The 24,180-nt window shown below is 60.0% G+C and overlaps 5 protein-coding genes across 7 annotated transcripts; 3 read left to right on the top strand and 2 right to left on the bottom strand.

Annotated features, from left to right (window-relative positions):
* Positions 1-632: 632 nt before the first annotated feature.
* On the bottom strand, positions 633-3,361 carry RPL28 (ribosomal protein L28). Of its 2 annotated transcripts, none has more exons than XM_081215543.1 (4): positions 2,945-3,361; positions 2,726-2,849; positions 988-1,106; positions 633-760 (listed from the first exon to the last, which is right to left on the bottom strand). In XM_081215543.1, the coding sequence occupies exons 1-4, from the start codon at positions 3,023-3,025 to the stop codon at positions 656-658; spliced, it is 429 nt and encodes a 142-aa protein (XP_081071669.1). In that variant the 5' UTR covers positions 3,026-3,361; the 3' UTR covers positions 633-655. The 2 variants fall into 2 exon arrangements, with proteins under 2 accessions (XP_081071669.1, XP_081071668.1); XM_081215542.1 differs by having other exon boundaries at positions 633-774; positions 2,945-3,033.
* A 799-nt stretch (positions 3,362-4,160) lies between these two features.
* TMEM238 (transmembrane protein 238) lies at positions 4,161-7,980 on the top strand. The gene is made up of 2 exons (XM_081216604.1): positions 4,161-5,416; positions 7,859-7,980. The coding sequence occupies exon 1, from the start codon at positions 4,873-4,875 to the stop codon at positions 5,407-5,409; it is 537 nt and encodes a 178-aa protein (XP_081072730.1). The 5' UTR covers positions 4,161-4,872; the 3' UTR covers positions 5,410-5,416; positions 7,859-7,980.
* An 876-nt stretch (positions 7,981-8,856) lies between these two features.
* TMEM190 (transmembrane protein 190) lies at positions 8,857-10,604 on the bottom strand (the record flags this gene model as incomplete). Its single annotated transcript, XM_081216092.1, is given in 7 exon segments — positions 8,857-8,920; positions 8,922-9,115; positions 9,209-9,291; positions 9,373-9,423; positions 9,426-9,494; positions 10,018-10,053; positions 10,144-10,604. Coding segments are annotated over 7 exon segments (555 nt in total). The 5' UTR covers positions 10,202-10,604.
* Positions 10,605-14,439: 3,835 nt separating this feature from the next.
* Positions 14,440-18,244, top strand: IL11 (interleukin 11). 2 transcript variants are annotated; one of them, XM_081216371.1, is made up of 5 exons: positions 14,440-14,486; positions 15,941-16,113; positions 16,283-16,369; positions 16,494-16,655; positions 17,641-18,244. In XM_081216371.1, the coding sequence occupies exons 1-5, from the start codon at positions 14,465-14,467 to the stop codon at positions 17,809-17,811; spliced, it is 615 nt and encodes a 204-aa protein (XP_081072497.1). In that variant the 5' UTR covers positions 14,440-14,464; the 3' UTR covers positions 17,812-18,244. The 2 variants fall into 2 exon arrangements, with proteins under 2 accessions (XP_081072497.1, XP_081072498.1); XM_081216372.1 differs by lacking the exon at positions 14,440-14,486 and adding an exon at positions 14,604-14,744.
* A 1,472-nt stretch (positions 18,245-19,716) lies between these two features.
* On the top strand, positions 19,717-23,707 carry GARIN5B (golgi associated RAB2 interactor family member 5B; the record flags this gene model as incomplete). Its single annotated transcript, XM_081216091.1, has 8 exons — positions 19,717-19,866; positions 20,048-20,202; positions 20,279-20,537; positions 21,185-21,268; positions 21,354-21,457; positions 21,552-21,604; positions 21,704-21,780; positions 22,073-23,707. 8 exons carry the CDS (start codon positions 19,717-19,719, stop codon positions 23,705-23,707), a joined length of 2,517 nt encoding a protein of 838 aa, XP_081072217.1.
* Positions 23,708-24,180: the final 473 nt, after the last annotated feature.

The raw sequence follows: 24,180 nt of genomic DNA, 5'->3' as shown, positions 1-24,180 counted from the left end.
AACACTGCTGTGACACAGGCCACAGAACTATACAAAACAGAAGGTGCGCTGACCCTTGGTCTAGATGCCCACCCCTCAGGAACCTTAGACTAAATGTTAAAAAATCAAAAATTTCCACTTAATGTCTTTTTTTTTTTTTTTTTTTTTTGCAGTACGCGGGCCTCTCCCGTTGCGGAGCACAGGCTCCGGACGCGCAGGCTCAGAGGCCATGGCTCACGGGCCCAGCTGCTCCGCGGCACGTGGGATCCTCCCAGACCGGGGCACGAACCCGTGTCCCCTGCATCGGCAGGCGGACTCTCAACCACTGCGCCACCAGGGAAGCCCTTAATGTCTCTCTTGAAGCTCTGTCATGCATTAGCAGAGTATGGAATCATGCCGATTCTAGATTTTACTTAATCTGCAGTTCCTTTTTTTGCAGTACTGAACAATCACCTCTGAGCATCGAATGTAAAAATTCACACCAACGCCAGCCCTCCGTGATGGGCAGAAACGATGGGCCAAGGACACACACAAAAGCTGGGGCTCAGCTTCCCCACCTGGACCTGGTCCCTCCAGACTCAAGACACTGGGACAACTGTGTGCTGCCGGCTGGCAGGGGAGCCCCTGGGGACATGGCCTGGAAGGCAAGGAGGTTGCGGCAAGTCAGCTGACAGCTTTATTGCATTGGGGAAGGGGACAGATTGCTCAGGAGCTCTTGGTGGGGCGGGTCCGCTTCCTCTTCACCATCACAGGCTTCTGGCTGCGCAGGATGGCGCTGGCTCTGCGGATGGCAGCCTGGGAGGCGAGGCGGGCTCAGGTCACCCACCCCACCAGCTGTGCCCCCCACCCCCACATGCCTCCCAGATGGGCGACATTCCCTCTTCCCCCGAGCACAGGTCCAGCTCCAGTCACCAGAGGGCCGTCCTTCACAGCACTGGCCAGGCTCCCTGGGTCCCCACTGTGTAGTCGCCTCCACCACCTGGCATCAGCTCTCCAGCCCCCACTCACCATACGCAAATCCGGGCGGTACTTGTTCTTTCGGATCATGTGCCGGATGCTGCTGAGGGTGGCCCGGGCGTTCTTGTTGATGGTGGTCCGCACGTAAGAAGTGGCCGGCTTTCGCTGGCCTGGTGGGGTGGGGAGAAGAGGGGCACCAGGGGTCAGATGGTCTGGACCTCTGGTGCCCACCCCCGGGGTGAGGGCACAATCCCACCCAGAAAACCTGAGTGCCCGGACTGTGTGAGCCTGGGAGGCAGCCCCATCTCCAAGCATCAACTTACAGGACAATGGCGAGGACCACCACAGGCCAGGCCCTGCACCTGTATAGGCGTCTCCTCCCCAGCCTGTCCCAGAGACACAACACTGCTCATCTCACTGGACAGAAGTGGAAGCAGAGGCAAAAGGGCCAGGACTCCCTTGCCCAAGGTCCCATGCACAGTTGTGTGACTCCAAGGAGAGCCTGGGCGAGGTGGGCACTTGGCACCATGCTGACCAGGTGGCAAGCGCTCCCAGAAAGCAGCTCTGGCTCCTCTCCCTTCCGCACCCTCCTGGGCCCTAGCTACCCGCTCAGCAACAAGTGTCTAAACGCCAAGCTGTGAGGCTGGGGTGATGTGGAGCCACAGGAGGACCAGGGGTAAGAGTTCTGGGGAAAACACCTGCCCCTCACCTGTGCACAGGTGGAGTTGGACTCCCCTGCCCAGGATAAAAAGGAAAACACCCCCTTTATTGTACCAAAGAGCTGATGGGGTCCCGGCTAGGATCCTGTGCTCCTGGGTTCCCCCCCCAGATGCCAAGGTCCCTGTATCATACTGGGGATTTGATGTTAGCCTTCTGACCCCAGAGGAGAGCCCATGTTACCTCCTCAGGTCAACCCGATTCCTGACAGCCCAGGAAAAGCCACCCAACAATCCAAGGAGGAAAAGCAAAGTTTTTGGGACCCAGCGCACCAGAACAGGGTTCTCAGGAGTGTGGGAACCTGAGAAGCCCAAAAGCATAAACAACTGGTTGCTCCCGGGTCTGTGCTTCTGGTAAGGGAGGTTAACCCCCTTCCCTCTGAGAACAGAAGGCAGCAGATGTGGCTGCTGCGGTCACTGAACAGGACACAGGGCTCAGAACCCAAAGAGAAGTCAGTCCTAATCAGGAATCCGAGAAAAAGCTCATTCCCATTTCTTAAAACCCACTGCCCATCTGCAACCACAAGTGTTGCGGGTGTGATACCATGACTCAGTTGTTACCAAGAGACACCCCTGCCTCCCCTTGACCTCCTCTAAGAGTCTAAAAGAGCCTGTCTGTGCCTGAGACACAGGGAGGTGGGATGCTGAGCGCCCCATTCTGAATCCTCGAAGCCAGAATGGGAGCCAAACTACTGCTTCAGACCCAAGCTGTTACTTCCTATGCGGGAGCTAGAAGGCGGCTCCCCATCAGTTTACCTGAATTTTCCCACCGGTGGAGACAGACTTCCACCTGCTTCAAGAATTTATTCTGAAAACACCATCAAACCGTGTAAATTAACCCTGACAAGCACCAGCGGAGTTCAGGTGCTTTTAATTTCTCCACTTTTTACATGATAACCTCACATAGCTGGTGGGCTAGCTTGGAGAGGAACCAGCCCCCCAGGTAAACGTCCTGACCCCAAAAATCCTCCATTCAATAGCAGAATCACTCCCGCGGCCCGACAGTGAAAAACCACAGCCCCCTGCCCCGGATGGGGGTCTGTTGCCTGGGCCCAGCCAGGGCAAATGCTCACCGGATCTCCGCTTCATGACCACCACGACCCCTTTGCCGTCCGCCGCCGGCTCCACGCCCACAGTCTTGCGGTGAATGAGCCCGTTGTAACGAAAAGAGTTGCGGGCCTTCAGGTTATTGGGTTCCTGGGAAGGAGGACACATCGCGGTCGTGAAGAGGAAGGGGGCAAAGCAATCGGAAAGGTCCCTCCCTCCGACCCAGGCGTCGGGGCCCCACTTACGGTGCTGTACGTCTGCTTATTCCTCTTGATCAAGAAGCTGGAGCAGTTCCGCACGACCATCCATTGCAGATGCGCGGACATGGCGGCAGCTGAGGAGAAAGGGGCGCGGGAAAACGTCAGGGGAGCAGCAGGCCGACGCCGAACAACAGAGGAAGGGTGCGTTTGGGGACCTGGCGAATGGGAGCACCGCGTGGGCCGAGGGCGCCTAGAAATTTGCCAGGCGGGGCTGGGTGGCCTAAGGTGGCGGCGCTGAACCTGGGCGGCCGAGACTAACTGCGGGGAACGAGAGGTGAGAATCCACAGCGACCTAAGGCGACGGGGCCGGGGTGAAGCCAAGAGCGCGAGGGGCGCAGTGAGAGAGGCAGGAAGGGGCACAGACACCCAGTGGCAGGCGCGAGAGGCGGTCACGCGGACGCAACTCACCACTTCTCGTGGCAGCGGCCGGATACGGAAAGAGGAAGGCGGGGGGCGGGGCGACACCTTTAATACCAACACGCATTTCCGCTTCCTCTCAGGGTACGCGCGCGCCGTCGCCTGTCCCCGCCTCCTTCCGCCCGCCTCCGAGGCAGCTCGGCCACGTTCGGCTATTTCCTCCAGTCAGTCTCAAACCGTTCGGGGACTTTCGGAACTCTTCGGCTAGGGACCCGAGGGCGTGTTCTCGACGGGGAGTGGTACAGTTCCGAGGGCCCTTCGTGTGTTTTCGGAACTCCACGGCTGGATTTCCGAGTGTGTCCCTTTCCAGAAGTCCCAACCCTTCCCCAACGGCTTCTCTCCAATATTGCCACTCAGAGCTTGGCACAGGGTGGGTGCTCAATAGACATTTGTTTTATGAATGAACTTGTTAGTGCGTGAACTATTTAAACCACACAGGGACTTCGGGTGCTTCCAGGTTCTTCGTAGGCCCTCGGCTATTCCCGACGAAGGCAGCAGGCTCGGTCGGACATTTTCGGAACTCTCCGGAAACACTCTTCCGAAGGGCGGCCGGCTTCCCTCTTATTGGCCCATGCCCGCTTCGAATCTCTTCGGAAACACTCGGTCTCCATTCGTCCACGTTCGGAAACCTTCGGCTAACCCCGGGAGCTCCCTCTCAATTCGCCCTCCCCAGTGTCCTCTTAAGCTCCTGCACCATTTCGAGTCTAGAGAGAAGCTGGACGGACCCTTCTCGCAGACTGCCACCCATTTCCTCTAAGGGCGAGGTGTGTTTGGAGGAAAAGAGATTTGCCTGGGAAAGGTCTTGGTTCCTTTAGCATACCTATTCGCCCAGCTTATTTCCTCTGCCTCGCGGACTCCGGCCCTATTCTCCCCCTCCATTCCGCCCTATGTCACACCCGTTACACCTTAGGGAAGTTTATTTTCTGTTGTCAGGGTCCTCTTTAAGGGGCAGGAGCCTCGCCTGATATACCTCTGAGTCCTCAGCCTCACCAGCACAGGGCCTGGAGAGACTCCAAGTGAACAGAAGGAATGACGGTGCTTTATGTCACCTCCATTAGGGTACCTTGAGTCGTGATTATGTCCAGAAACTCCTTGAGGGCACGGGCCTTGTCTGGCCCATCTCTGTGCCCTTGGACTTCGCTGTAGTGAGTCCTGACAGTCCAGAGGCCCCAGGAGAAATCTGAGCAAACAGGAATGTTGGGGTTTGCCCTGCTGCCTGTATTAGAGCACCCCGGATTTTCACCGTGCGCTGCTTCAGGCTCCTTAGGATGCAGGGGCCCTGGGCCGCACTAATCTGTGCTCCCAGCTGCCCCCAGCATCGGCTTCTGAGGGCCAGGGCGCCCCCTGGCCGGGCCCGTCCGCACCCAGCCCAGCTCAGGTGACCAGGCGGGTGCCGGGCATACCTGGCGCAGTCCCCTGACCCCGCCCCGGACCGGGCCGCACCCGGAACGCGGAACGCTCTCCGTCGGAGCCAGCCGCTGCGGTGGAGCAAGGCCATGGCGGCAGTGCCGGCAGTGTGCACCTCACAGGGGACCCCGCCGGGCACACCGTCCCCGCCGGCAGGCGCTCCTGTGCCCGCGTCCGGCCTGGGCCGCTGCCGGTTGGCGCTGCTGCTGGCCGTGGCGTTGGACGTGGCGGGCATGGCGGCGCTGCTGACCGGCGTGTTCGCGCAGTTGCAGGTGCGCGGCCGCGACTTCGGCGACCTGCTCATCTACTCGGGCGCGCTGCTCGTCTTCCTGAGCCTGCTCGGCTGGATCCTCTGGTACACCGGCAACATCGAGATCTCGCGCCAGGAGCTAGAGCGCGACTACGGCCTGCGGCCCTCGGCGCTCGCCCGCCTCGCGCGAAAGCTCTCCCGCCGCTGGTCGGCGCCGGCTTCCTCCTCCGCCGGCCGGCGCGCCGCGCCCGGCTCCTGGGGAGCGCGCCCCTCCGCCCGCACGGCCCCGCCGCCCGCCGCCGGCTCCCGCCGCGTGCGCCTGCAGCTCGCCACGCTCGAGGCCGGGTCTGGGGCGGCGGGTGCGGGCAAAGAGTGAGCCCGAGGTGAGGGGCGGGGAAGCGGGGAGCGGGGCGGGGCAGAGGGGAGAGATGGAGGCACCGAGGGACAGGGGAGATGGAGGGACTGCGGGAGAGATTGAAGGACAGTGGGAGAGATGAAGAGACAGACGGAGAGCTGGAGAGGTAGTGCGAGGGAGGGAGGGAGGGAAGGACAGAGGGGGGAGATGGAGAGACATCCAGGAGAGATGGAAATGGAGAGGGAATGGTGGAGAGACAGAGACAATGGGGAGAGAGAGACAGGTAGAGGTCAAGATTGGATGGCAGAGAAGCAAAGACTAGCGGAGACCCAGAGGATGAAGACCTAGAGACAGTAGGCATGGGTGCAGACCGGGGAGAGACAAATGAGACCCTGCCCCCAGACGTGCGTGAGGGCTGGAGAGTCACCTTTAGCTCCACCAACACTTGGAGATTTTCGTCCCTGTGCTCCAGTCCCCAGGTGCACCGAGTCCTATTTCCCATTTAACCCTCCAAGGGTAACAGAGTCTCTGAGGTCACTGCTATTACTATCCCCATCCCAGGGAGGACACTGAGGCCCCAAAAGGTGCCACCTCTTGCCAAAGGGGAGGTACCTGTTGCACTCTCCGGAGTGTACTCCTCTGCCAGACACCTGCTGTGGCTCCCTGTTGCCCTCTGGTTAAATCCAAGCCACTCACTATGTGTGTGTTTGCCACATCTCAGCTCCACATCTCCTGCCTTCTCTGCAGTTAGAATGAGCTCCCTCAGTCCACGATGGCCAGGCTGTCTCACACCAACTGGCCTCTGTCCATGCCTTCACCTACACTGGGGGTGCCCTTGTTGTCTGCGCTCCACTCAGAAAACTTACCAGGTGTCTTTTCAGATCCAACTCAACTTCAGTGCCTTTCTCTGGGTCTTCACATTGTCTGAGTTACCCTTGTTATTGCTTGTATCACTGTGTGTTGTATGTGTGTGTGCTGATACTGTCTCTCCCACCCAACAGGGAGCCCCTGGAGGGTAAGGCCTGCGTCTCTGGTGTCTTTGTTCTTAGCATTCCCCAGCAAAGAGTGAACTCGGGAAGCCAGAGGTTGATGATCCGGTGGGTGGGTGGATGGATGGATGGATGGACTGGGTTGATGAATGAGTGGATGGATAGATTGATTGATGGATGGATGGGTAGATGGAGTTGTGGGTGGATAGGTGGATGGGTGGGTGGATAGAGGGATAAATGGATGAATTGCTTGATGGATAAATAGGTGGTGGATGGGTGGATGTGGTTGGATGGATGGATGGATAGATGAGGGATAGATGGATGGATGAATTGGTTGATGGATGGGTGGGTGGATGGATGGATATGGTGGGATTGATGCTGGCAGATGGGTGAATGCGGGGTTGTATGGATGTTTGGGCAGATGGGTAAGTAGATAGATGAGAGGATAGATGGGTTGGTGGGTGGGTGGATGGATAAGTGAAACAATGGATGGATGAGTGACTGAATCAGTTTCTCAAATGGGGGTTACATAAAAGAATTAAATTCTAATGTCCTAAGACATTCTTTATAGGTGATGAATTAACTTTCCTTCTATGCATCCAGAAGGATAGTTATATACCCTTTTTTTGTGAGAATTTTGAAAATAGTCAGTCCAATCATATGCTATGTTCTGTGGTTCCGATGAGGAGGCAGTTTATGCATAGATGAAGCATGAGCTAACACAAAATTTGGCATACCATGCAGAAATAACCACCTCTGGTTAAAGTTACCCCTGGAAACACTTTACCTTGCAGAAGTAACCACCTCTGGTTAAAGTTACCCCTGGAAACACTTTACCTTGCCCAGAAGTCTAACACAGCTGGGTAGACCTCTGCTGCTAGAACCACTTGCCAGAAACTGGCCAAGCTGACCGGCCTGTAGGCCCCTCTTAGAAGGAAAACGGGCCTGTCCAAACACAGGACTCCATAATGGCAGGGTGAGGTGATTCCAGCACATGAGGGACAGAGAACTGGAATTTTAACAGAGGGTCCTGTAGGTCCTGGTCACTTCTCTCTCCCTCTGGGACCAAAATTAGTTGAGAAGATGTGCAGAGCCATACCCATCCTATGTCATTTCTCCCCCATTTCATCTTCTCTGTCTCTGCCTGCCTTTCCCGTGTCTTTTTTTATCTTTGTGCCTCTGTCCTTCCCTCGACATATTTGTCTCTCCCTCTCTCTTTTTTGTGTGTAAGTCTCTCCGTCTCTGCCTTTCCTTGCCTCTCATTCCCCACCTTGTACCACTGAGTTCCAGTGAGTGAAAGGCACAGTCGCTGCCGCACGTCAGGGCACGGAGTAATGAAGGAGCCACTGAGCAAGTGCGTCAGTCAATTGTGAGGGACTGAATTGGGAGGAAGGGGCTCCTTCTCCTGGGTGGTGGCCTTGGGATGCAGGGATACACGCAGGGGTCCTGAGCAGCCACTAACCCCACCCTCCCTCCTACAGACGAACGCATGGCCACACCTGTCAGGACACGATGGAGCTGTGCAGCTGCCCCGTCATCATCTGGCTGCCCGGACGCCTACCTGCCCTCCGTCTGTCCTCCCCTGCATAAAGGGCTCCGCTGCACTGTGCTTCACATCTGTCTAGGGAGGGGCGGCACTGGGGCTGGGGGGAGGGAGGGGCTGCCCAAGCCCTTGGGGACCTAGGAGCCTAGCTTCGCGCTGTCCCCTCATGGAGGGGGACAGGAGTGGGGGGCAAGGATCTCAAGCCCAGACCCACCCCGAGTCCAGACCTCCCTCAGCCCAGGTTCCTCTGTTAGTTTGAGGTCCCCAGAGATGCAGACAGAGGGACAAAGACTTGCAAGATATTTGTTGGGGGACACACTTACGGAGGGTAGGTTGGAGTAGCTGTTATCTGAGAAAGGAGGGGCGGAGGAAAGAGGACTCAGCAGGATGAGTCTTCAACCGGAATGAACGTCCAGGGAAATTCCTGTCCCACCACTGGGGAGTCTGAGAGCTATCGTTGTCCGGGCATTCGTGGGAAGCAAGGCAAATACCTGCTGGCCCAAGGGCAGCAGGATCCCAAGGGCAGGCAGCAGAGGCTGTCAGGCAGCGGCAGGACGACAGCTGAGGGGCACGGTGGTCCATGTCCCCCCAGCCCAGCTGCAGTCCCAGCCCAGGCAACCCCCAACTCACCCCAAGCCCCTCAGTCCAGACCCCCCATAATCACAGCCCAGGACCTACACTCAACTCAGGACCCCCATCAGCTCAGCACCCCCCATCAGCCCGTCCCCCTCAGCTCGGATCCTCCCCACCTACCCCTGGACCCCAGACGCCCGTCAGCTCACACCCCCCATGTTCACAGCCCAGGCACCCCCCAAAACACACACACACACACACACTCTCTCTCTCTCTTGCTCTCTCTCTCTCTCTCTCCCGGCCTCCGGGTCTTATCCGCCCCCTGCTTCATGCTTCTCAGAAAAGAGACCATGCATCTCTGTGCTACATCTGTATTGAGGGGTCCCTCCAGGGGTGCCCAGAATCTTCCTCCTCCCCTGATTCCGTCTTCGCCCCCTTCCGTGCCCTCCCCATCGGTGCCCCCCGAGACGTCCAGGGCCCCCTCCTTGAGCATGCTGCCAATGGACGCCGTCTTCTTTTCGCTCAGTGTCCGGTCCTTGGATAACAGAGAGACAGTCCTGGACGGGTTGCACTCGCCCTTCAGGAACCACGGCAGCCGCAGCATATCCCGTCGCTTGACCCATCTGGCAGGGAGGGGACACCCTCAGCTGTGCCGTCCACCTGCCCCCGCCCACCAGGGCAGGGGAGCCCCTCCGAGCCCCGACCCCACTCACCAGAACAGGCAGATGCTGGAGATCAGGAAGAGGAGGCCTCCGCACGTCCAGCCAAGTGCCCACATGTGCTTCCTCTGCATGTTTTCTGCACAAAGCAGGGAGCCGTGAGACCAAGGGGTCCCTGCCACCAGCCCCCACCCCAGGGGCCCTGGCTCCCCACACACACCGTCCGGCCGCTGGTGGTAGCAGACCCCGTCGCGGTTGCAGCATCGTAGACGCAGAGATTTGGGTTCTCAATTGCCACCTGGCCCCCACAGCTCTCCTGGTCCCACACATCTCCCTCACAGCCTGGGGACCAACGCAAGGGGCAGCTTCCTCACAGAGCCTGACCCCATACCAGGCTCTGGGGCTGCCGGCCTAGTGCTTACTTCGTGCTGGACCCTGGACTCCAGGCCCCCAGCCCCTCCCCCCTCAGACCCAGGGGTCCGGGTCCCCAGGCCCTCCTCCCTCAGACCCAGGGGTCCCAGCCCCCAGGCCCTCCTCCCTCAGACCCAGGGGTCCGGGTCCCCAGCCCCTCCCCCTTCAGACCCAGGAGTCCAGGCCCCCAGCCCCTCCTCCCTCAGACCCAGGGGTCCGGGTCCCCAAGCCCTCCTTCCTCAGACCCAGGGGTCTGGGTCCCCAGGCCCTCCTCCCTCAGACCCAGGGGTCCGGGTCCCCAGCCCCTCCCCCCTCAGACCCAGGAGTCCAGGCCCCCAGCCCCTCCTCCCTCAGACCCAGGGGTCCGGGCCCCCAGCCCCTCCTCCCTTTAGACCCAAGAGTCTAGTCTGGGCTCCTTGTCCCCAGGGGACCCAGGGTTTCCTCCACTGCTCACTCCATGGATAGAAGAATCCCTGGATTCCATTCCCATCTGTGAAAGAAACGAGCGGTGTTGGGAGGCTGTATGGAGGGTGAGGAGGGCCTGTGCTCAGCTCTCTGACCCTCTCATCAGCCCCCTCACCTACTGAGCCCTGCATTAGCAGGAAGAGGCCCAAAGCTGTGATCCCAGGCCCCACCATGTCGCCTCCCCAGACTCCTGGAACCTCTGTGGGGAGAGACCTTGAAGGCCATCACCCCAGCAACCAGCTCGGCCCGCCCGCCTGCCCAGCTGGCCCCCAAAATTCTAAGTTCTATTTCTAGGGAGTCCACTTAGCAATTGGGAAGAAAGAAGGGGGCGTCACACTGGCCTGGTCACACCTGGTTGCTAGGGAGCTGCTTCCTTAGCAACCAGGTGGAAGGGGCCTTGTGGGTGGGATGGGGCCCTGGCATTAGAAGAGCCTCCTTAGCAACCTGGGTAGAAAGCAGGTGGGAGTCTAAGACATCTCCTCCTTGCCAACCAGGGGACCCAAGGAGTGGGCACCGAGACCTTCTTGCCAGGGAATCCCTCTGCTTAGTAAACATTCCTGAAAGGCAGCTCCAGGTGACCCAAAGGCTCCTGAGACCTGGTTGCCAGGGAGTCTTCCTCCTAGCAACCAGGGGCAGGGGGCCTGAGGCCCAGAAGACCTCCCTGAGCCCCATTGTTAGGGAGGCCCCCTAGCAACCAGGAGACCTAAGAGGGCAATGAGAAAATGGGGATCAGGCCATAGGCCAGAGCTCTTGCTCAGGAGTCCCCTGGTCCCAAAGGCATCCAGGCCTCCTGATGAGGAGTGTGTAAAGGGAGGGCCAGGATGGGAGAGATCTGAGGCCCCAGGTGGTGGGGAGGGGACTCATGGGAAGGGAGCCCCTTCTAGCTCAGTCTGTTTCCCCCTCTGCAAACAGGGAAATGGATCCGACTGGGGTCCCCAAGCTTCTGGTTTGGTCCACCCCAGTGCGGGGGGAGGAGGCCAACTTGGGGGCTGCGGTGGGAACATGATCCCTCACTCTCCCCTGAACCTCCACTCAGCTTTCCAGCCCGTGAGGAGGGGGCTCAGCTCTCCTGGGGCGGTGTGTCTTTGTGTCCAGATCCTGAGTCTGAGGGAGAAGGGATCTGGGGGGTCTGGACACTTGGATCAGAGGGAAGGGAGCATTTGGGGGTCAGAACTCCCAGGTCTGAGGGAAGAGGGGTTGGGGGTCTGGACCCTGGGGTCTGAGGGAGGAGGGGGCAGGGGACTAGGTCTGAGGGCAGCTGTCCAGGAGTCCAGACCCCATTTCTCAAGAAGCCCTTTGAGGCTGCCTCCCGTCCTACCCATCTCCCGTAAACATCCTGGTGGGTGCTGAGTGGGCCCAGGGTTGCCTTCGTCAGAGATGACACAAGTCTGAGGGGCTCGGCAGGAGGCCGGGGGTGGGGGTCAGAGGGGTTGTGGGGCTGAGGCTGGGCAGCTGCTGACCGTTTCCTGTGTCAACATCATCTGGACCCACTTCCCAATTCCCGGGATTCCTCAGGGATCAAGGAGGGGGTGGGGGGGCGGGGCCGCCGGGCCCTGGACCGCGGCTTGGGGCTGGGGGGGCCGCCGTCACGGCCCTCACCACTAATGACAGGTTTGGGCTGCCTCTGCGGCCCGCCTGCCCCGTCACCCCCCAGGGGCCAGACAGGACCCCCCAGGGACAGACAGACGGACACACACAGACTCGGACCTGCTGACCTCACACCAGCCAGCTCCACCTCACCCAGGGGCCAGCACATGAGCAAGGACCCCCTGGGGTCCCCCGTCATATCCTAGTGGCATCTCCCCCCACGGCTGTCATCACCCCTCAGAGTCTCAGCTCCGTGTCACCCCCAGTCTTTGTCTCCGAGCCCCTGAGCTTGCCTCTGCATCTGTATGGGTCCCAATTTTTTTTTTTTTTTTTTGCATCTCTGTCTCTTTCTCACTCTGGCCTCTGTGCTCCTGTCTCTTTCTGTTTGTCACAGTCATCTCCTGTCATTGTTTGTGAGTCTCCTACCCTGCCTCTCCATCTCTTTACTTGTGTCTCTGTCTTTGTCTCTCCTTCTTGCCCTCCTTTCCACAGAAGTAGCCTGAGTGTCCCCAACCCTGGGGAAGACCCAGGAGCCCTGAGTAACCCCTGCCCTCCTGTCCTGCACCCACCGGCCTCCTGCTGCCACAGTGAGGAAAGATGACCCCGCATCCCCGGGGTGAGAGGGCCGAAGCAGGCCGAGGGGACCGTCACTAGTCGGGGACTGATGACGCATGCCTAGACTCCTGACCTTCCCCAACAGAGCACTCCCCAAATGGCAGAATGGCCACAAGTTTTCTCTACCTTTCTAGAAACAAGGGTTTCGGACCTGGACACCTGCCACTTGGGTCTGAGGGAGGAGGGGGCTGAGAGCTGGGCTCCTGGATCCGAGGGAGTAGGCGGCTGGGGCTCTGGACTCCTGAGTCTGAGGGAGGAGGATCTGGGCTCTTGGACTCCTAGGTTAAAGCAATGGGGTTGGGGCCGGCAGCCCCGGTTCCCGGTTCCCTGGAGGTGGAAGGGGCTGCCATCATCAGATCCCTACTGTGGTTCTCAGGCTGGCCCCAGGCTCAGTCCCCCATCCCCTCAGGCCAGTCCATCCCCCAGGCTGGTGGCCTGAGTCACCTTGGCTAGCCCCACCGGTCTTGGGGGGGGGCTACGTCAGTTCTCCCCTCACTGACGCAGCCTTGGGCCCCCCCACGCTGACTCAGCCGGAAACAGGCCCCCTGAGGGGCGGAGACCCAGTGGTCAGAGGCCTGGGTCCCAGCATGAGCAGGGGCTGGGGAGGGCCCCTGGGGGGCCCTGGCAGGGGTGGCCATGACAAACTGAGAGAGGTAAAGGGAGCTCTTACCTGAGGCGATGAGGTCATGTCCCACCATGGGGGGGCTGTGAGCTCACCTCCCTGGGGACCTGAGCAGTTGCCCCCCCCAAGTGATGAGGGATGGGAGGGGGAGGACTTCAGCCGCCATTCATCCTCAGAGCCCCAGCAGTCTCAGGGGCCTGGGTGGGGAGCAGTAGTCTGTGGGGAGACCTTTGGAAGTCATTGTCACCTTCCGTCTTCTCACTACCCTCCACCCTTCTCTGCCACCCTTATCCTGAGGGTCGGGGTGCTCCTGGGGACTTGGGTTCCTGTCATGGTCCCTCACTCGTTCTGCCGTGAATCCCCAGGGCCACCTCTGCTCCATGTACCTGGTACTCCCTGTGTGTGTGTGTTGGCACCACTGTCCCCCTGAGTCTGTGTCTCCTACCCCACTCCCACCCCTCTCCGCATCTCCACCTCTCCTCGTGGTGTCCTCCCTGCCCTGTCGTGGCCTCCAGCTCCCCCACCCCACCCCAGCTGCTCTCTCCGTGTCTCACCATCTCCATCTCTCCCAGGGGCTCGCTCTTTTTCTCTGTCTCCCTGGATATGTTAATAAAAATCAACGGTGAGAATAGCAATGGTTTGCATTTGTGTGCTTTACAGGAGTGAGCTCACTGTATCCTCACACAGGCTTCTGGGAGGGGGTCGTGCCCGGGGTATCCCTATTTCACAGATGGAGAAACCAGAGAGGTGAAGCCATGTGCCCGAGGTCTCACTCCTACTGGATGTCTCGATGCCTCTTTCTCTTGGTCCCTGTCTCTCTGCCTCTGGTTCTCTCTCACCATGTTCCAACCTGTCTCTTGGAGAAAGGCTCCCCCGCTCTCAGTCCCCACTGCTGAGTCCTTGTCATCTCAGCATCTGCATCTCTTGGACGATCTCTGCCCCTTGGGACTTCTCCATCGCTGTCACCCTGCCTTGTGTCTCTCTTTTCTGCCGCCTGCCTCCCCTCTTTCTGGCATGCCTGTTTCTGTCCCTTTTCCTTTTGGGGGTCTCTCCAGACGTCTCCTGCTGTCTTCATCTTGCCCCTCAAACCTCACTTTGCTCTCCTGTTTCTCTGCCTCTGCAGCGTGTCTCCTTGGCTGTCTCCATCTCTGCGGGTATCTCTATGTCTCTATCTCTGCACCTCAGACTCTCCACCTCTGTCCCGTGTCCCCATATCTCTGTGTGTCTCTACCTCCTTGCCTGGGTCTCGGCCTCTCCAACTCTCTCTGTCCCTGGGAGTCTCTCTCCGTCTCACCTCCAACCCCCCAGGCCTGCGTCTTGTGGCCCCGTTGCCACCTCTACCCCGTCCCCATCACCCCCTGCCTCCCCATCTCTCTGCCTGTCCTGGTCCAGCCGGACCCCCGCCCCGCAGCCAGGCCACAGCTCTTGAGCTGCGCGTGTCTGCCCCGGCGGCGGCGGCCGGCCGAGGAGGTGGAGGGAGGGGACGCCAATGACCTCACCAGCCCCTCTCCGACCACCCCCCCTTTCCCTTTTCAACTTTTCCAACTTTTCCTTCCGTGCCCTCCTCCGAGCGCGGCGGCGTGAGCCCTGCGAGGCAGCCGGCTCCGTCGGAATGGAAAAGGCAGGCAGGGAGGGTGAGTCAGGATGTGTCAGGCCGCCCTCCCCTGCCGCCTGCCCCCCGCCCGCCCGCCCCGGCCCCCTATATAACCCCCCAGGCGCACACACTCCCTCACTGCCGCGGCCCTCTCTGCTCACACGCACATGCCTCCCCTCCCCAGGCCGAAGCCCAGCTGACCCCCAGGGCTCCCACGGCAGCGGACAGGGAAGGGTTAAAGGCCCCCAGCCCCCTGCCCCCTGCCCTGGGGAACCCCTGCCCTGTGGGGACATGAACAGTAAGTTGGTTCAAACTCCTGGAGGGGGGACAGGGAGGAAGGAGGGAGGGACCGTCGGCGGGAAGGGTGGGGAGCAGACAGACACAGCGGAATCGGACCGAGAGACGGAGCAGAGCGAGGGAGCGATGGGGAGGCGGAGACGGAGCGAGCGGGAAGGAGATTCAGAGAAAGCAGGAGGCCTAGAGAAGGGACGGGCAGAGCGAGAGATGAAAGGACGGATCAGAGACGCGGAGACACTGACAGGACAGCGCGAGGCAGAGAGAAATGGAGACTCACAGACAGAGACAGAAGAATGCCAGGGGGTGATCCCAAAGGGCCCGGGACCCCCAGGGAGTCAGCGGGGACCGAGAGACGCAGACTCCCAGGGACCTCAGCAGCGAGGCTCCGGGAGGGAAACTGAGGCAGAGAGGCCAAGGAAGTGAGAGCAAGCCCGGAACACCGACCCAAGCTACGGGGAGGAAAGACAGAGGGAGACACAGGGGTGCAGACAGAAACAGGAGAGCCAGACGGATGCGGACGGACGGGCGGACAGACCGCGGCCTGGGAGGGCCCAGGGGGCGGGCTGGGGGTGTGCTGCGGGAGCGGGGCGGCCCGGGGGTCGCTGATTGGCTGGCGGGAGGGGTGGGCGGGGCCGCTGGGGGATGGGCGGCCGCGGAGGGAGCGGGCCGGAGCCCCCGCGCTGAGCACCGCCGGGTCCCTCTCTCCCCGCCGCGAGCCCGGCGCGCCCGCGCCTCTGCCTCTCTCCGCCCAGGTGTGCTGTGGGGTATCCCCCGCGCTGCGGCCCGGCCTTCCGCGGTCCACCCTGGTGGGACCTACGCGGGAGTCTCCCGGGGAGGGGTCAAGGCCCTCGGACCTCTGTCCAGGTCTCCTTCCCCTGCTCTCAGTCCGGTTCGGGCTCCTGAGCCCCGGGAGGGGGCAGGTTCTGGCCTGTGTCTCCCCCCTCCTGCCCCGCCCCGGGGCCCAGATTCCGGCGTCCGGGGGCGGACGGGAGACGCCCGGCCCGTCTACCCGCCCCGGGGCGCGTCTGCTCCGACGGGCGGGGCGACCAGAGGCTGAGAGGGAGAGGGAAACCCGCCCAGGCCCTGCGACGTGCCCTGGGCTCTCCGCCCTGGGACTCAGGACCCCCACCCCAGCCCCTCCTCCCTCAGACCCCCCGGTCGGGCCTGAGCCTCCTTTCTGTCCTCTCCCTCCCTCAGGTGTTTGCTGCCTGGTCCTGGTCGCGTTGAGCCTGTGGCCAGGTAGAGCTGCTGCCCCGGGGCCACCTCCTGGCCCCCCACGGGCCTCCCCAGACCCTCGGGCTGAGCTAGACAGCGCCGTCCTCCTGACCCGCTCTCTCCTGGCGGACACTCGGCAGCTGGCCGCACAGCTGGTAGGAGAGCCTGGAGGGGATGGCCTGGGGCCAAGACCGAGAACGGGGAGGGCGTCTGGGCTACCACGGTGGCAGAGACGGGGGAGAAAGGAGTCAGGGGCTCGTGGTGGGGGATAAAGCGACTCCCGGAGCTAGGCAGGGTCCCTCTCACGGCTTCTTTCCCCCCAAGAGAGACAAATTCCCAGCTGACGGAGACCACAACCTGGATTCCCTCCCCACCTTGGCCATGAGTGCGGGGGCGCTGGGAGCCCTGCAGGTAAGGGCAGGGGATGGGTCAAAGGTGGGAGCTGGGCGGTGAAGGGGGTGCAGGGGGTTAGGGGCTGGAGTGGGCAGGTGCCAGGTGCTCCTTGATGCCACACCACACCCCGTCCGTCCCCCAGCTCCCCGGAGTGCTGACACGGCTGCGGGCAGACCTGTTCTCCTACCTGAGGCATGTGCAGTGGCTGCGCCGGGCAGGAGGCCCTTCCCTGCGGATCCTGGAGCCCGATCTGGGCACTCTGCAGGCCCGGTTGGACCGGCTGCTGCGCCGGCTGCAGCTCCTGGTACGATCACCTGGCTCTGAGACCCCAGGACCCCAGATCCCAGGCCTACTCCGAGACCCTCACCCTGTGTCCCTGAGACCCCAGACTCCAAAATCCTGCCTGCAAACTCTAAACTCTCACCCTGAGACTCGGAAACCCCATGGTCTTGTGACTCCAAGACTCCCATCTTGAAGCCCTAAGATTTGAGAATCCAAACCCTCACCCCAAGACCTGGAGACCCCGGTCCCAAAACAGGAGGAATCCAGACCCCAAGCCCAGGAAATTCTGAACCTCCAGACCCTGAGACCCACCCATATCCTGGCCCTGAGATCCTGACACATCAAGACCCCAGACCCTCAGATGATGCACCGTGACTTAAAGCCAGCCTGCAGACCCTGGCTCTGCAAACCTCAGATCTCAAGGACTTGGACCCTGAGATCTCAAACTAGAAGACCCCAGACCCTGAGCCCTGGGTCCCCAAGAGCTCAGATCTAGGTTGTGAGCCCTTAAGACCCCATGACCCTGACTTTCAAAACCCCAGACTCAAGACCCTGAGGTTGTAAGACTTCAGACCCCGGTTCCTGGACCTGATGACCCCAAAGACCCTGGAACTCAAATTCCAACTCTCAGCTCTGAGACCCCAAACTTGAGACACCACCTCTCACACATGAGTCTCTGAGCTTGATCCTACAATGAGACCCCACATCTAAGACCTTGGCTCCAGGATCCTGGCCCTGATGCTACAGACCTCACCTCCAGCCCTCTGAACTTGGCCCTAGAACCCCAGCCTTAAGACCCCCACCTTTTGGCCCCAGCCTCAATTTTCTGAACCCAACATCCTGAAGAACTCCCAGCCCAGACACCCCACCTCACAGGCCAGAGACACAGTGGAAATATGCAAGCTGGACCTCCCCAACCCTGATTCAGTACAGGCTCCAAATACCCGCTTCCCCGGACCCTAACTGCACCCCTGGCCTGATGCTAACCCTCTGTCCTCTCCTGACAGATGTCCCGCCTGGCCCTGCCCCAGGCACCCCCAGACCCACCGGCACCCCCCCTGGCTCCCCCAGCCTCACCCTGGGGAGGCGTCCGGGCGGCCCATGCCATCCTTGGGGGGCTGCACCTGACGCTCGACTGGGCTGTGCGGGGCTTGCTGCTGCTGAAGACTCGGCTGTGACCCTCCACCTAGAGCCGCCAGCGCCCTTCAAAGCCAGACCTTATTTATTTATTTATTTCGGGACTGGGGGCATGGCATCCAGAGGACTCCACCCTCACCATTGTCTCCCTCTAGTTAGAGATGATCCCTCCAGGAGACCTGGGCAGGGGGGCATCTGTGCCTTATTTATACTTATTTATTTAAGGGGGTGGGTGGGAGGCAGGTGGACTCGGGGGGTCCCTGAGGAGGAGGGAACTGGGGTCCCGGATTCTCGGATCTCTAAGAAGTCTGGCCACAGTGTCTCCCTGACCCCCACCCCTCTCGGCTTGGGCAGGAGCATATATTATTTATTAAACAATTACTTTCTGTGTTGGGGTGGGGAGGGAGGGGAAAAGGAGGCCTGCATTTTTGTACAAAAATGTGAGAACCTTTGTGAGATAGAGAAGAAGGAATTAAATTTGTCATACACATCCACTTAGAGGTGATTTCTCTGGGGGCCAGGGGCTGGATGCTGGGGTCCCTGGGGGGCCCTCCGTGGACGGGGAAGTAGAGGGGGAACCATCAGTCCCCCAGAGACTGTGAGTTCTTAGTCTCACAGTCAGTAAATAAATATTTAATGGATAGTTACAGAAGGTTACCCTGTGACCAACAGTACTAGTACAGGACAAGGCTACAGGCTCAAGATTGTTCATTATGGCAGTGTTTACAACAGCAAATTGGAGACAACCTAGATGTCCAACAGTAGGGGATGGTTATATAAATGCCAGTGCATCCATGTGATGGAATACACCAGCCATGAAGAGGGATGCTACAGAGCCTGCTTTAGGCATAGAAGAAGCAGGCCACAAGGCTACAAACCACTGTGTGATCCCCATTTTGTATAGATACCTATAATCCATGGATTATTTTAAAATCCTAGAAGGAAATACACCAAAGTGTTGACTATGGCCACCTCAGGGTAGAAGGTGGGGGTGGGATTGTGGGTGACTTTCGTTATTTGTGCTTCTCTGTATTTTCCATAATTTTTACAATGACCATGTATTTTGCATGACACATAAAAAATAATAACCACTATATTTAGAATGACAGAATATCAGCACCCCCCCCCCAAAAGCCCTCAGAAGGGGACAGGAATGACCATTCACTGTGCGCCTGCTCTGTGCCATGCCTTAAGTCTGGGGTTTTACTTACAGGATCCCGTGCATCCTCCAGTACCCCCCAATTTTACAGATGAGGGAAGCTGAGGCTCCTCGGGGATGCCTGTCGTTTAAGGCCACACAGCTAGGGAGAGGCAGAATATGATTTTGCCAAAGGTCTGGCTTATTCCAAACCTCATGTCCCTTTCTTTATAACCAATGTACAGCAACCGTTGCCACGGACACAAACAAGTTAGATACAGGGAAACTGAGGCTCCTGGAGGTATAGACCTTACCCGGGGTGTAGAGATGGGTCAGTGGCAAGTTGGGACTCTAATTCAGGCCTCCCCTCTTAAGAGTCAGAAACCCTTTTGTTTAATTATTCACTTACAACATCCCAGACGAACCCTCCCAGGGCCCCAGGTTGTCCCTAGTTTGGGTCTGGAGTAGGGGCTTCTGATTCACCCACCCCAGCCCTCAAAACTCCAGGACAGGTTCCTGGAGGGGAAGGGAGCTGAAGGCCCCTGGAGACTTCCCAGGAAGAGCTGCAGCTGTGTCAGATGAGGTCACAAAGCTCCTCCACCGAAGGCTCCTCCCCCAGGCCAGGACTGAGCACCCCTGCAGGGCCATGTCCAAGCCCTGGGGAAGCTCCACCCTCTGGAACTGCTGAAGCCCGAGGGGCTGGGGCCGGTGGGCTGGGGCCGGTGGGCTGGGGGGCCGGCTGGCCAAGCGCTGGGGTGCTGGCACCCTGCCTCCGTGCCCTGGGTGACCGACACTTTCTGCAGCCATCATGAACCGGCTCTGGAACATCAGGCGTTTGGAGCCACTCCAGAGACCCCTGAAGTGGGTCCCCACCCTGGGCGAGCTGCAGAAGACCCTCCAGAAGGGCGAGTACTTGCCCCTCCGCCCGCTGCCCATGTTTGAGAGTAACTTTGTCCAGGTCTCTGGCTCCCTGTGCCCCAGGGGCAGAGAGGGACACGGAAGGGAGACCCCCTGGGCTGGGGGATTTGGGCCCAGGAGGGCACAAGGCAGCTGGGGGGCTGGGGGTGGAGCTCTGTGTGGAGGTGCCAGAGGAGCATAAGAGAAAGGAGTGGTCCCAGCCCCTCTCCCTGGATCCCCAGGTGACCAATCGAGGGGCCCCAGTGTTCATGCACCACAGAACCAACCGAGTGACCATGGGCGTGGCCGCCTCCCTGCCAGGCCTGGTGTTGCCAGACATCCTGCTGATGGCCCAGCCCCCCGAGGGCAGGGAGTGCTCCAGCCTCGTCCTCACCAGATGCCTCCATCCCCCCATCCCCTGCCACCTGGCTCCCATCTCCTGCTCTAACGCTTCCATCTCCTGCCTCTGCTAGGATGATTCCGCTGGACCTGGCCCACCTCTACGTCCATGACCTGTCTGCCTGGCGCCTGAAGCTGCGTCTGGCCACGGGCCGCTACTATTACCTGGAGCTGGACGCCCCTGACAATGAGGTCAGCTTCCTGTTTGACCGCTGGATCCGCCTCATCAACCTGCTCCGGCAGCCCGCCACCTACTTGGCCCCCAGGACCCTACACACGCCCCCCATGGACCCGGGCCATGTGGCACCTCCTGCCTCCACCTGGCGCCTCCAGGTGGGCCCTGACCCCACAGACCCCTGGGGGCAGCTATGGTTCTAGATTCGAGAGGGTGCCAAGACCAAAAGCCAGAAGTACAGGAGCCCCAGGAATGGAGCTGGGGGCCAGGACCCCTGGCTCTGAAGGAGGACAAGGCCTGCACTCCAGAGTCTGAGGGAGGAGGAACCAGGGGCTGGATACCTGGGTCTGAGGGGGGAGGGGCTGGGGGACTGGACCCCTGGACCCCTGGGTCTGAGAGAGGAGGGGCTGGGGGCCTGGAGTCCTGGGTCTGAGAGAGGAGGGGCTGGGGCCCTGGAACCCTGGGTCTGAGCGGGGGAGGGGCTGGGGGCCTGGACCCCTGGGTCTGAGGGGGGGAGGGGCTGGGGGCCTGGAGTCCTGGGCTGGGTAGGTAATGGAGATGTGGAAACCAGGAAGATCTCACCCTTCCTCACTGCCCCTCTTCCTGTCCACAGGACCCATCTCACCACAGACGTTCAGGTGAGCTGGCTTGGGTGTCCATCAGGCCCTTCCCTGAGTCTCACCTTCTCCTCCACCGGACAGAGCCTCAGCATCATCCCCCTCTCTCCCCTGGCCGAGCCCCCCAGGAGTCCCCTCTGGGCCTCCCCCCGCACTGTGTCATCCCCACTGGGGTCCTTGACCTGAAGTGTCTCCCTGTCTTTCCAGTCATGATTGTCAAGCCCACCTTTCCTTACAAGATTCTGACAACTCAGAGACAGAGGAAGGCCAAGGTGAGCGGCCCCGGTGGGCCTGGCGGGGAAGAGGCTGACGGGGCTGCACCTCCTGACTGCCCTCCCTCCCTCCTCCCGCTACCAGACCCTCAAGCGCAAATTCAAGTCTCAGGCCATGGGTGACTCCGTGCCTCTAGTCTGGTCACAGCTGGAGCAAGCTGACACAAGAAAGAAATTTACAGAAAAGAAGTAGCCTTGGGCCCTTGCTGCCATGCAGGGCAGGGGGGAAGGGTGGGGATCCTAGTGCTGAAGCCGCCAAAGTCACACCAAATTGCCCTTACAGGTCCCAACCGGACCTCTCCCCTCAGAGACCTCAAACCGAAATCCAAGTTTCCGGTGAGCATATCCCCCTCCCTCTGCCTCCATGAATGGACCCCGAAATTCTGACCCTTCTGCTGAGAGCTCAGACTGCTTTCTCCCGCCCCACCCCACCAGAGAAGCCCAGCATCACCATTCGGACCATCTTCAGCATCATTTCCAATACACCTGACCGCATGGCATCCTCTTCCAAGGCAGCTATATACTGAGGGCCGGGGCCAACTCTAGACAGAGGGAGGAGGGCAACTCACGTTCTGAGGGAGGAGGGGCTGGGGACCTGGACCCCTGGGTCTGAGGGAGGAGGGGCCGGGGGCCTGGACCCCTGGGTCTGAGGGGGTAGTGGCTGGGGGCCTGGACCCCTGGGTCTGAGGGGGGAGGGGCTGGGGGTCTGGACCCCTGGGTCTGAGGGAGGAGGGGGCTAGGGCCTGGGTCTGGGCATCTCCACTGGCCTTGACCATCCTTCCCCTCCCCTCCATCTACCTACAGGGTTGCTCTGATTCTGAGGGGGCCACATGCCTGGCAGGTTTACTTGAGACCCCTTCACTCTGTATCTCAGAGGACAGCCCTGAAATGCCCTTGCTGGGCTCCTGTGATCACTTGGATATGTACCCGTGGCAACAGGACATGGATGAACTGATGGACCCGGAGGCCAGCACCTTGTCCACGTCCTCCCTCTGCCCAGCCGCCTACCCTCCTGACTTCCGCAGGTGCAACGAACAGGCCAGGCCTCTGGACTCCGTGCAGAGACTGTGGCCACCGCCCTCCCAGAAGCCCCCAGCCATCCCTGCTGCCTCTTGTAAGGCTCCATTCATCCTTGACCAGTCCCAGAAGTTCTTGCCCGTACCTGCTCCATCCCGCAAGGCGCCAGCTTTTCCTGATGCTCCCCAGGAGGCCCCAGCCACACCTGGCCCATCTCAGAAGACCCCACATGTACTGGCTATTCCCCACAAGGCCCCAGCCGTGCCTGCCGCATCTCAGAAGGCCCCACATACACTTGCTGTTCCCCCAAAGGCTGTGTCCCCCCCTACTCCAAACAGGAAATCTGTGTTCCTACCTACCCTGTCCCAGAAGGCTCTGACCTTACCTACCCAATACCAAATGACATTGGACCCTGCCACCACTGGCATGTTGCCTGCGGGAAGTCACGGAGGAGATGTGCTTGAGAAAAGCAAGCCTGAAGGGAAGCCAGAGCCCGTGGTGTTGATGGGCACCCAGGAGACAAACATAGTAGAGGTGAGGACTCAGAAAACATCCCTGGAGCTGCCTTTCACCACCACCGAGAAGTCGGAGGAAGTCCTGGTCAGCAGAGCCCAGGATATCACCGCGGATGGCTTGAAGGGCAAGGGCAAGTTGGAGGACAAAGTCCGCAGGATGAAGGAGAAGATCTCTCTGGACATGCTGGGCTTCAAATCCAAGGAGGTGGGGCAGCAGAAGTGGGTCAAGGCCCAGGAGCTGGCCATCGAGGAAGCCTCACAGGGGCAGACCAGGCCCTTCTCAGTGGAAGGGCTCACCCTTGCCAAGCCGATCATTGCCAGTTCCAAGGATCCCTCCTTGAGATCAGCTCTGGTCAATCTGCCCTCCTGGCTCTCAACCCAGCAGGGGTCTGCCATGCCAACTATGGAAACGGTACCCCTCAGCACCACTAAGGTGCCCTTGCTGGAGGAGACGCCGGTGGTGGTCAGGGGGCAGCCACAGTTCGCGGCCTGGGCGAAGGGGAACACGCATCCATGGGTGGAGGTGGAGGAGGTGCCCCGGGACCCAAAGCGGCCTTCCAAAGTGCCCCCCTGCCCCAAGCGTGCCACCAGCAGCCCCAAGATGAATGTTGCCTCCCTGACTCCCATCCCTCTGCCCTCAGCGACATGGGAGTACGTAACCGAGTCTCCTGCCTCGCTGACCCCTGTCTCAAAGATGGAGGCCAGGGTCTCCCAACAGCCCAGGAGGGTATCTCAAGAGCCCAAGAGGGTGCCGGACCAGTGTCCCATGGCCACAGTGGGGTCGTCGTTGGAGATTCTCTTGCCCACTCTCTTGGAAATTGAGAGTATGAAGGACATGGCCTCCAAGGTGGAGAAGATAAAGGAGGAAGTGGGTGTCTTTGCTCCTTCGCCCAGGTATTTGGGGTGACAGCTAACGTGTATTGTCAACTCTTATCCATGAGGTAGAGAGGATCGTTCCTTCTTTTTCCACTTTCCTTTGTGCTCTCAGTGTATAGTGAGTGTCAGCTACGTGCCAGGCATCATTCTATGCACTATGGACATGGCATTGAGCAATTTGGGGAGGGGGTGCTCCTGACATCTTTTGAGTAGAGTCCAGGGATGATGCTCAACATCCCACAATGTACGCGATGGTGCCCCACAGCAAAGTATGATCCTCCACAAAATATCAGTAGTGCTGAAGCTGGGAACTCTGACAATAAAATCCACAGTAATTATATTGTACATTATTAGCTGACAGGGCTCCGGGCAAACAGCAGGGTAGGGAGGACTAGGAGTGGGGGTAGGCAGCTTCCAGTATTGGACTGGGTGGTCCAGGAGGGCCTCAGGGAGCTAGTGTCATCTGTGTAAAGATCTGAAGGAGGGGAGTGAGGAAGCCATGTG

The sequence above is a fragment of the Mesoplodon bidens genome (genome assembly GCF_964165515.1).
Source record: "Mesoplodon bidens genome assembly, chromosome: 18".
NCBI lineage: Eukaryota > Metazoa > Chordata > Mammalia > Artiodactyla > Ziphiidae > Mesoplodon > Mesoplodon bidens.
Note: the sequence above shows the minus strand (reverse complement) of the source record. Positions and strands in the feature narration are given on the sequence as shown.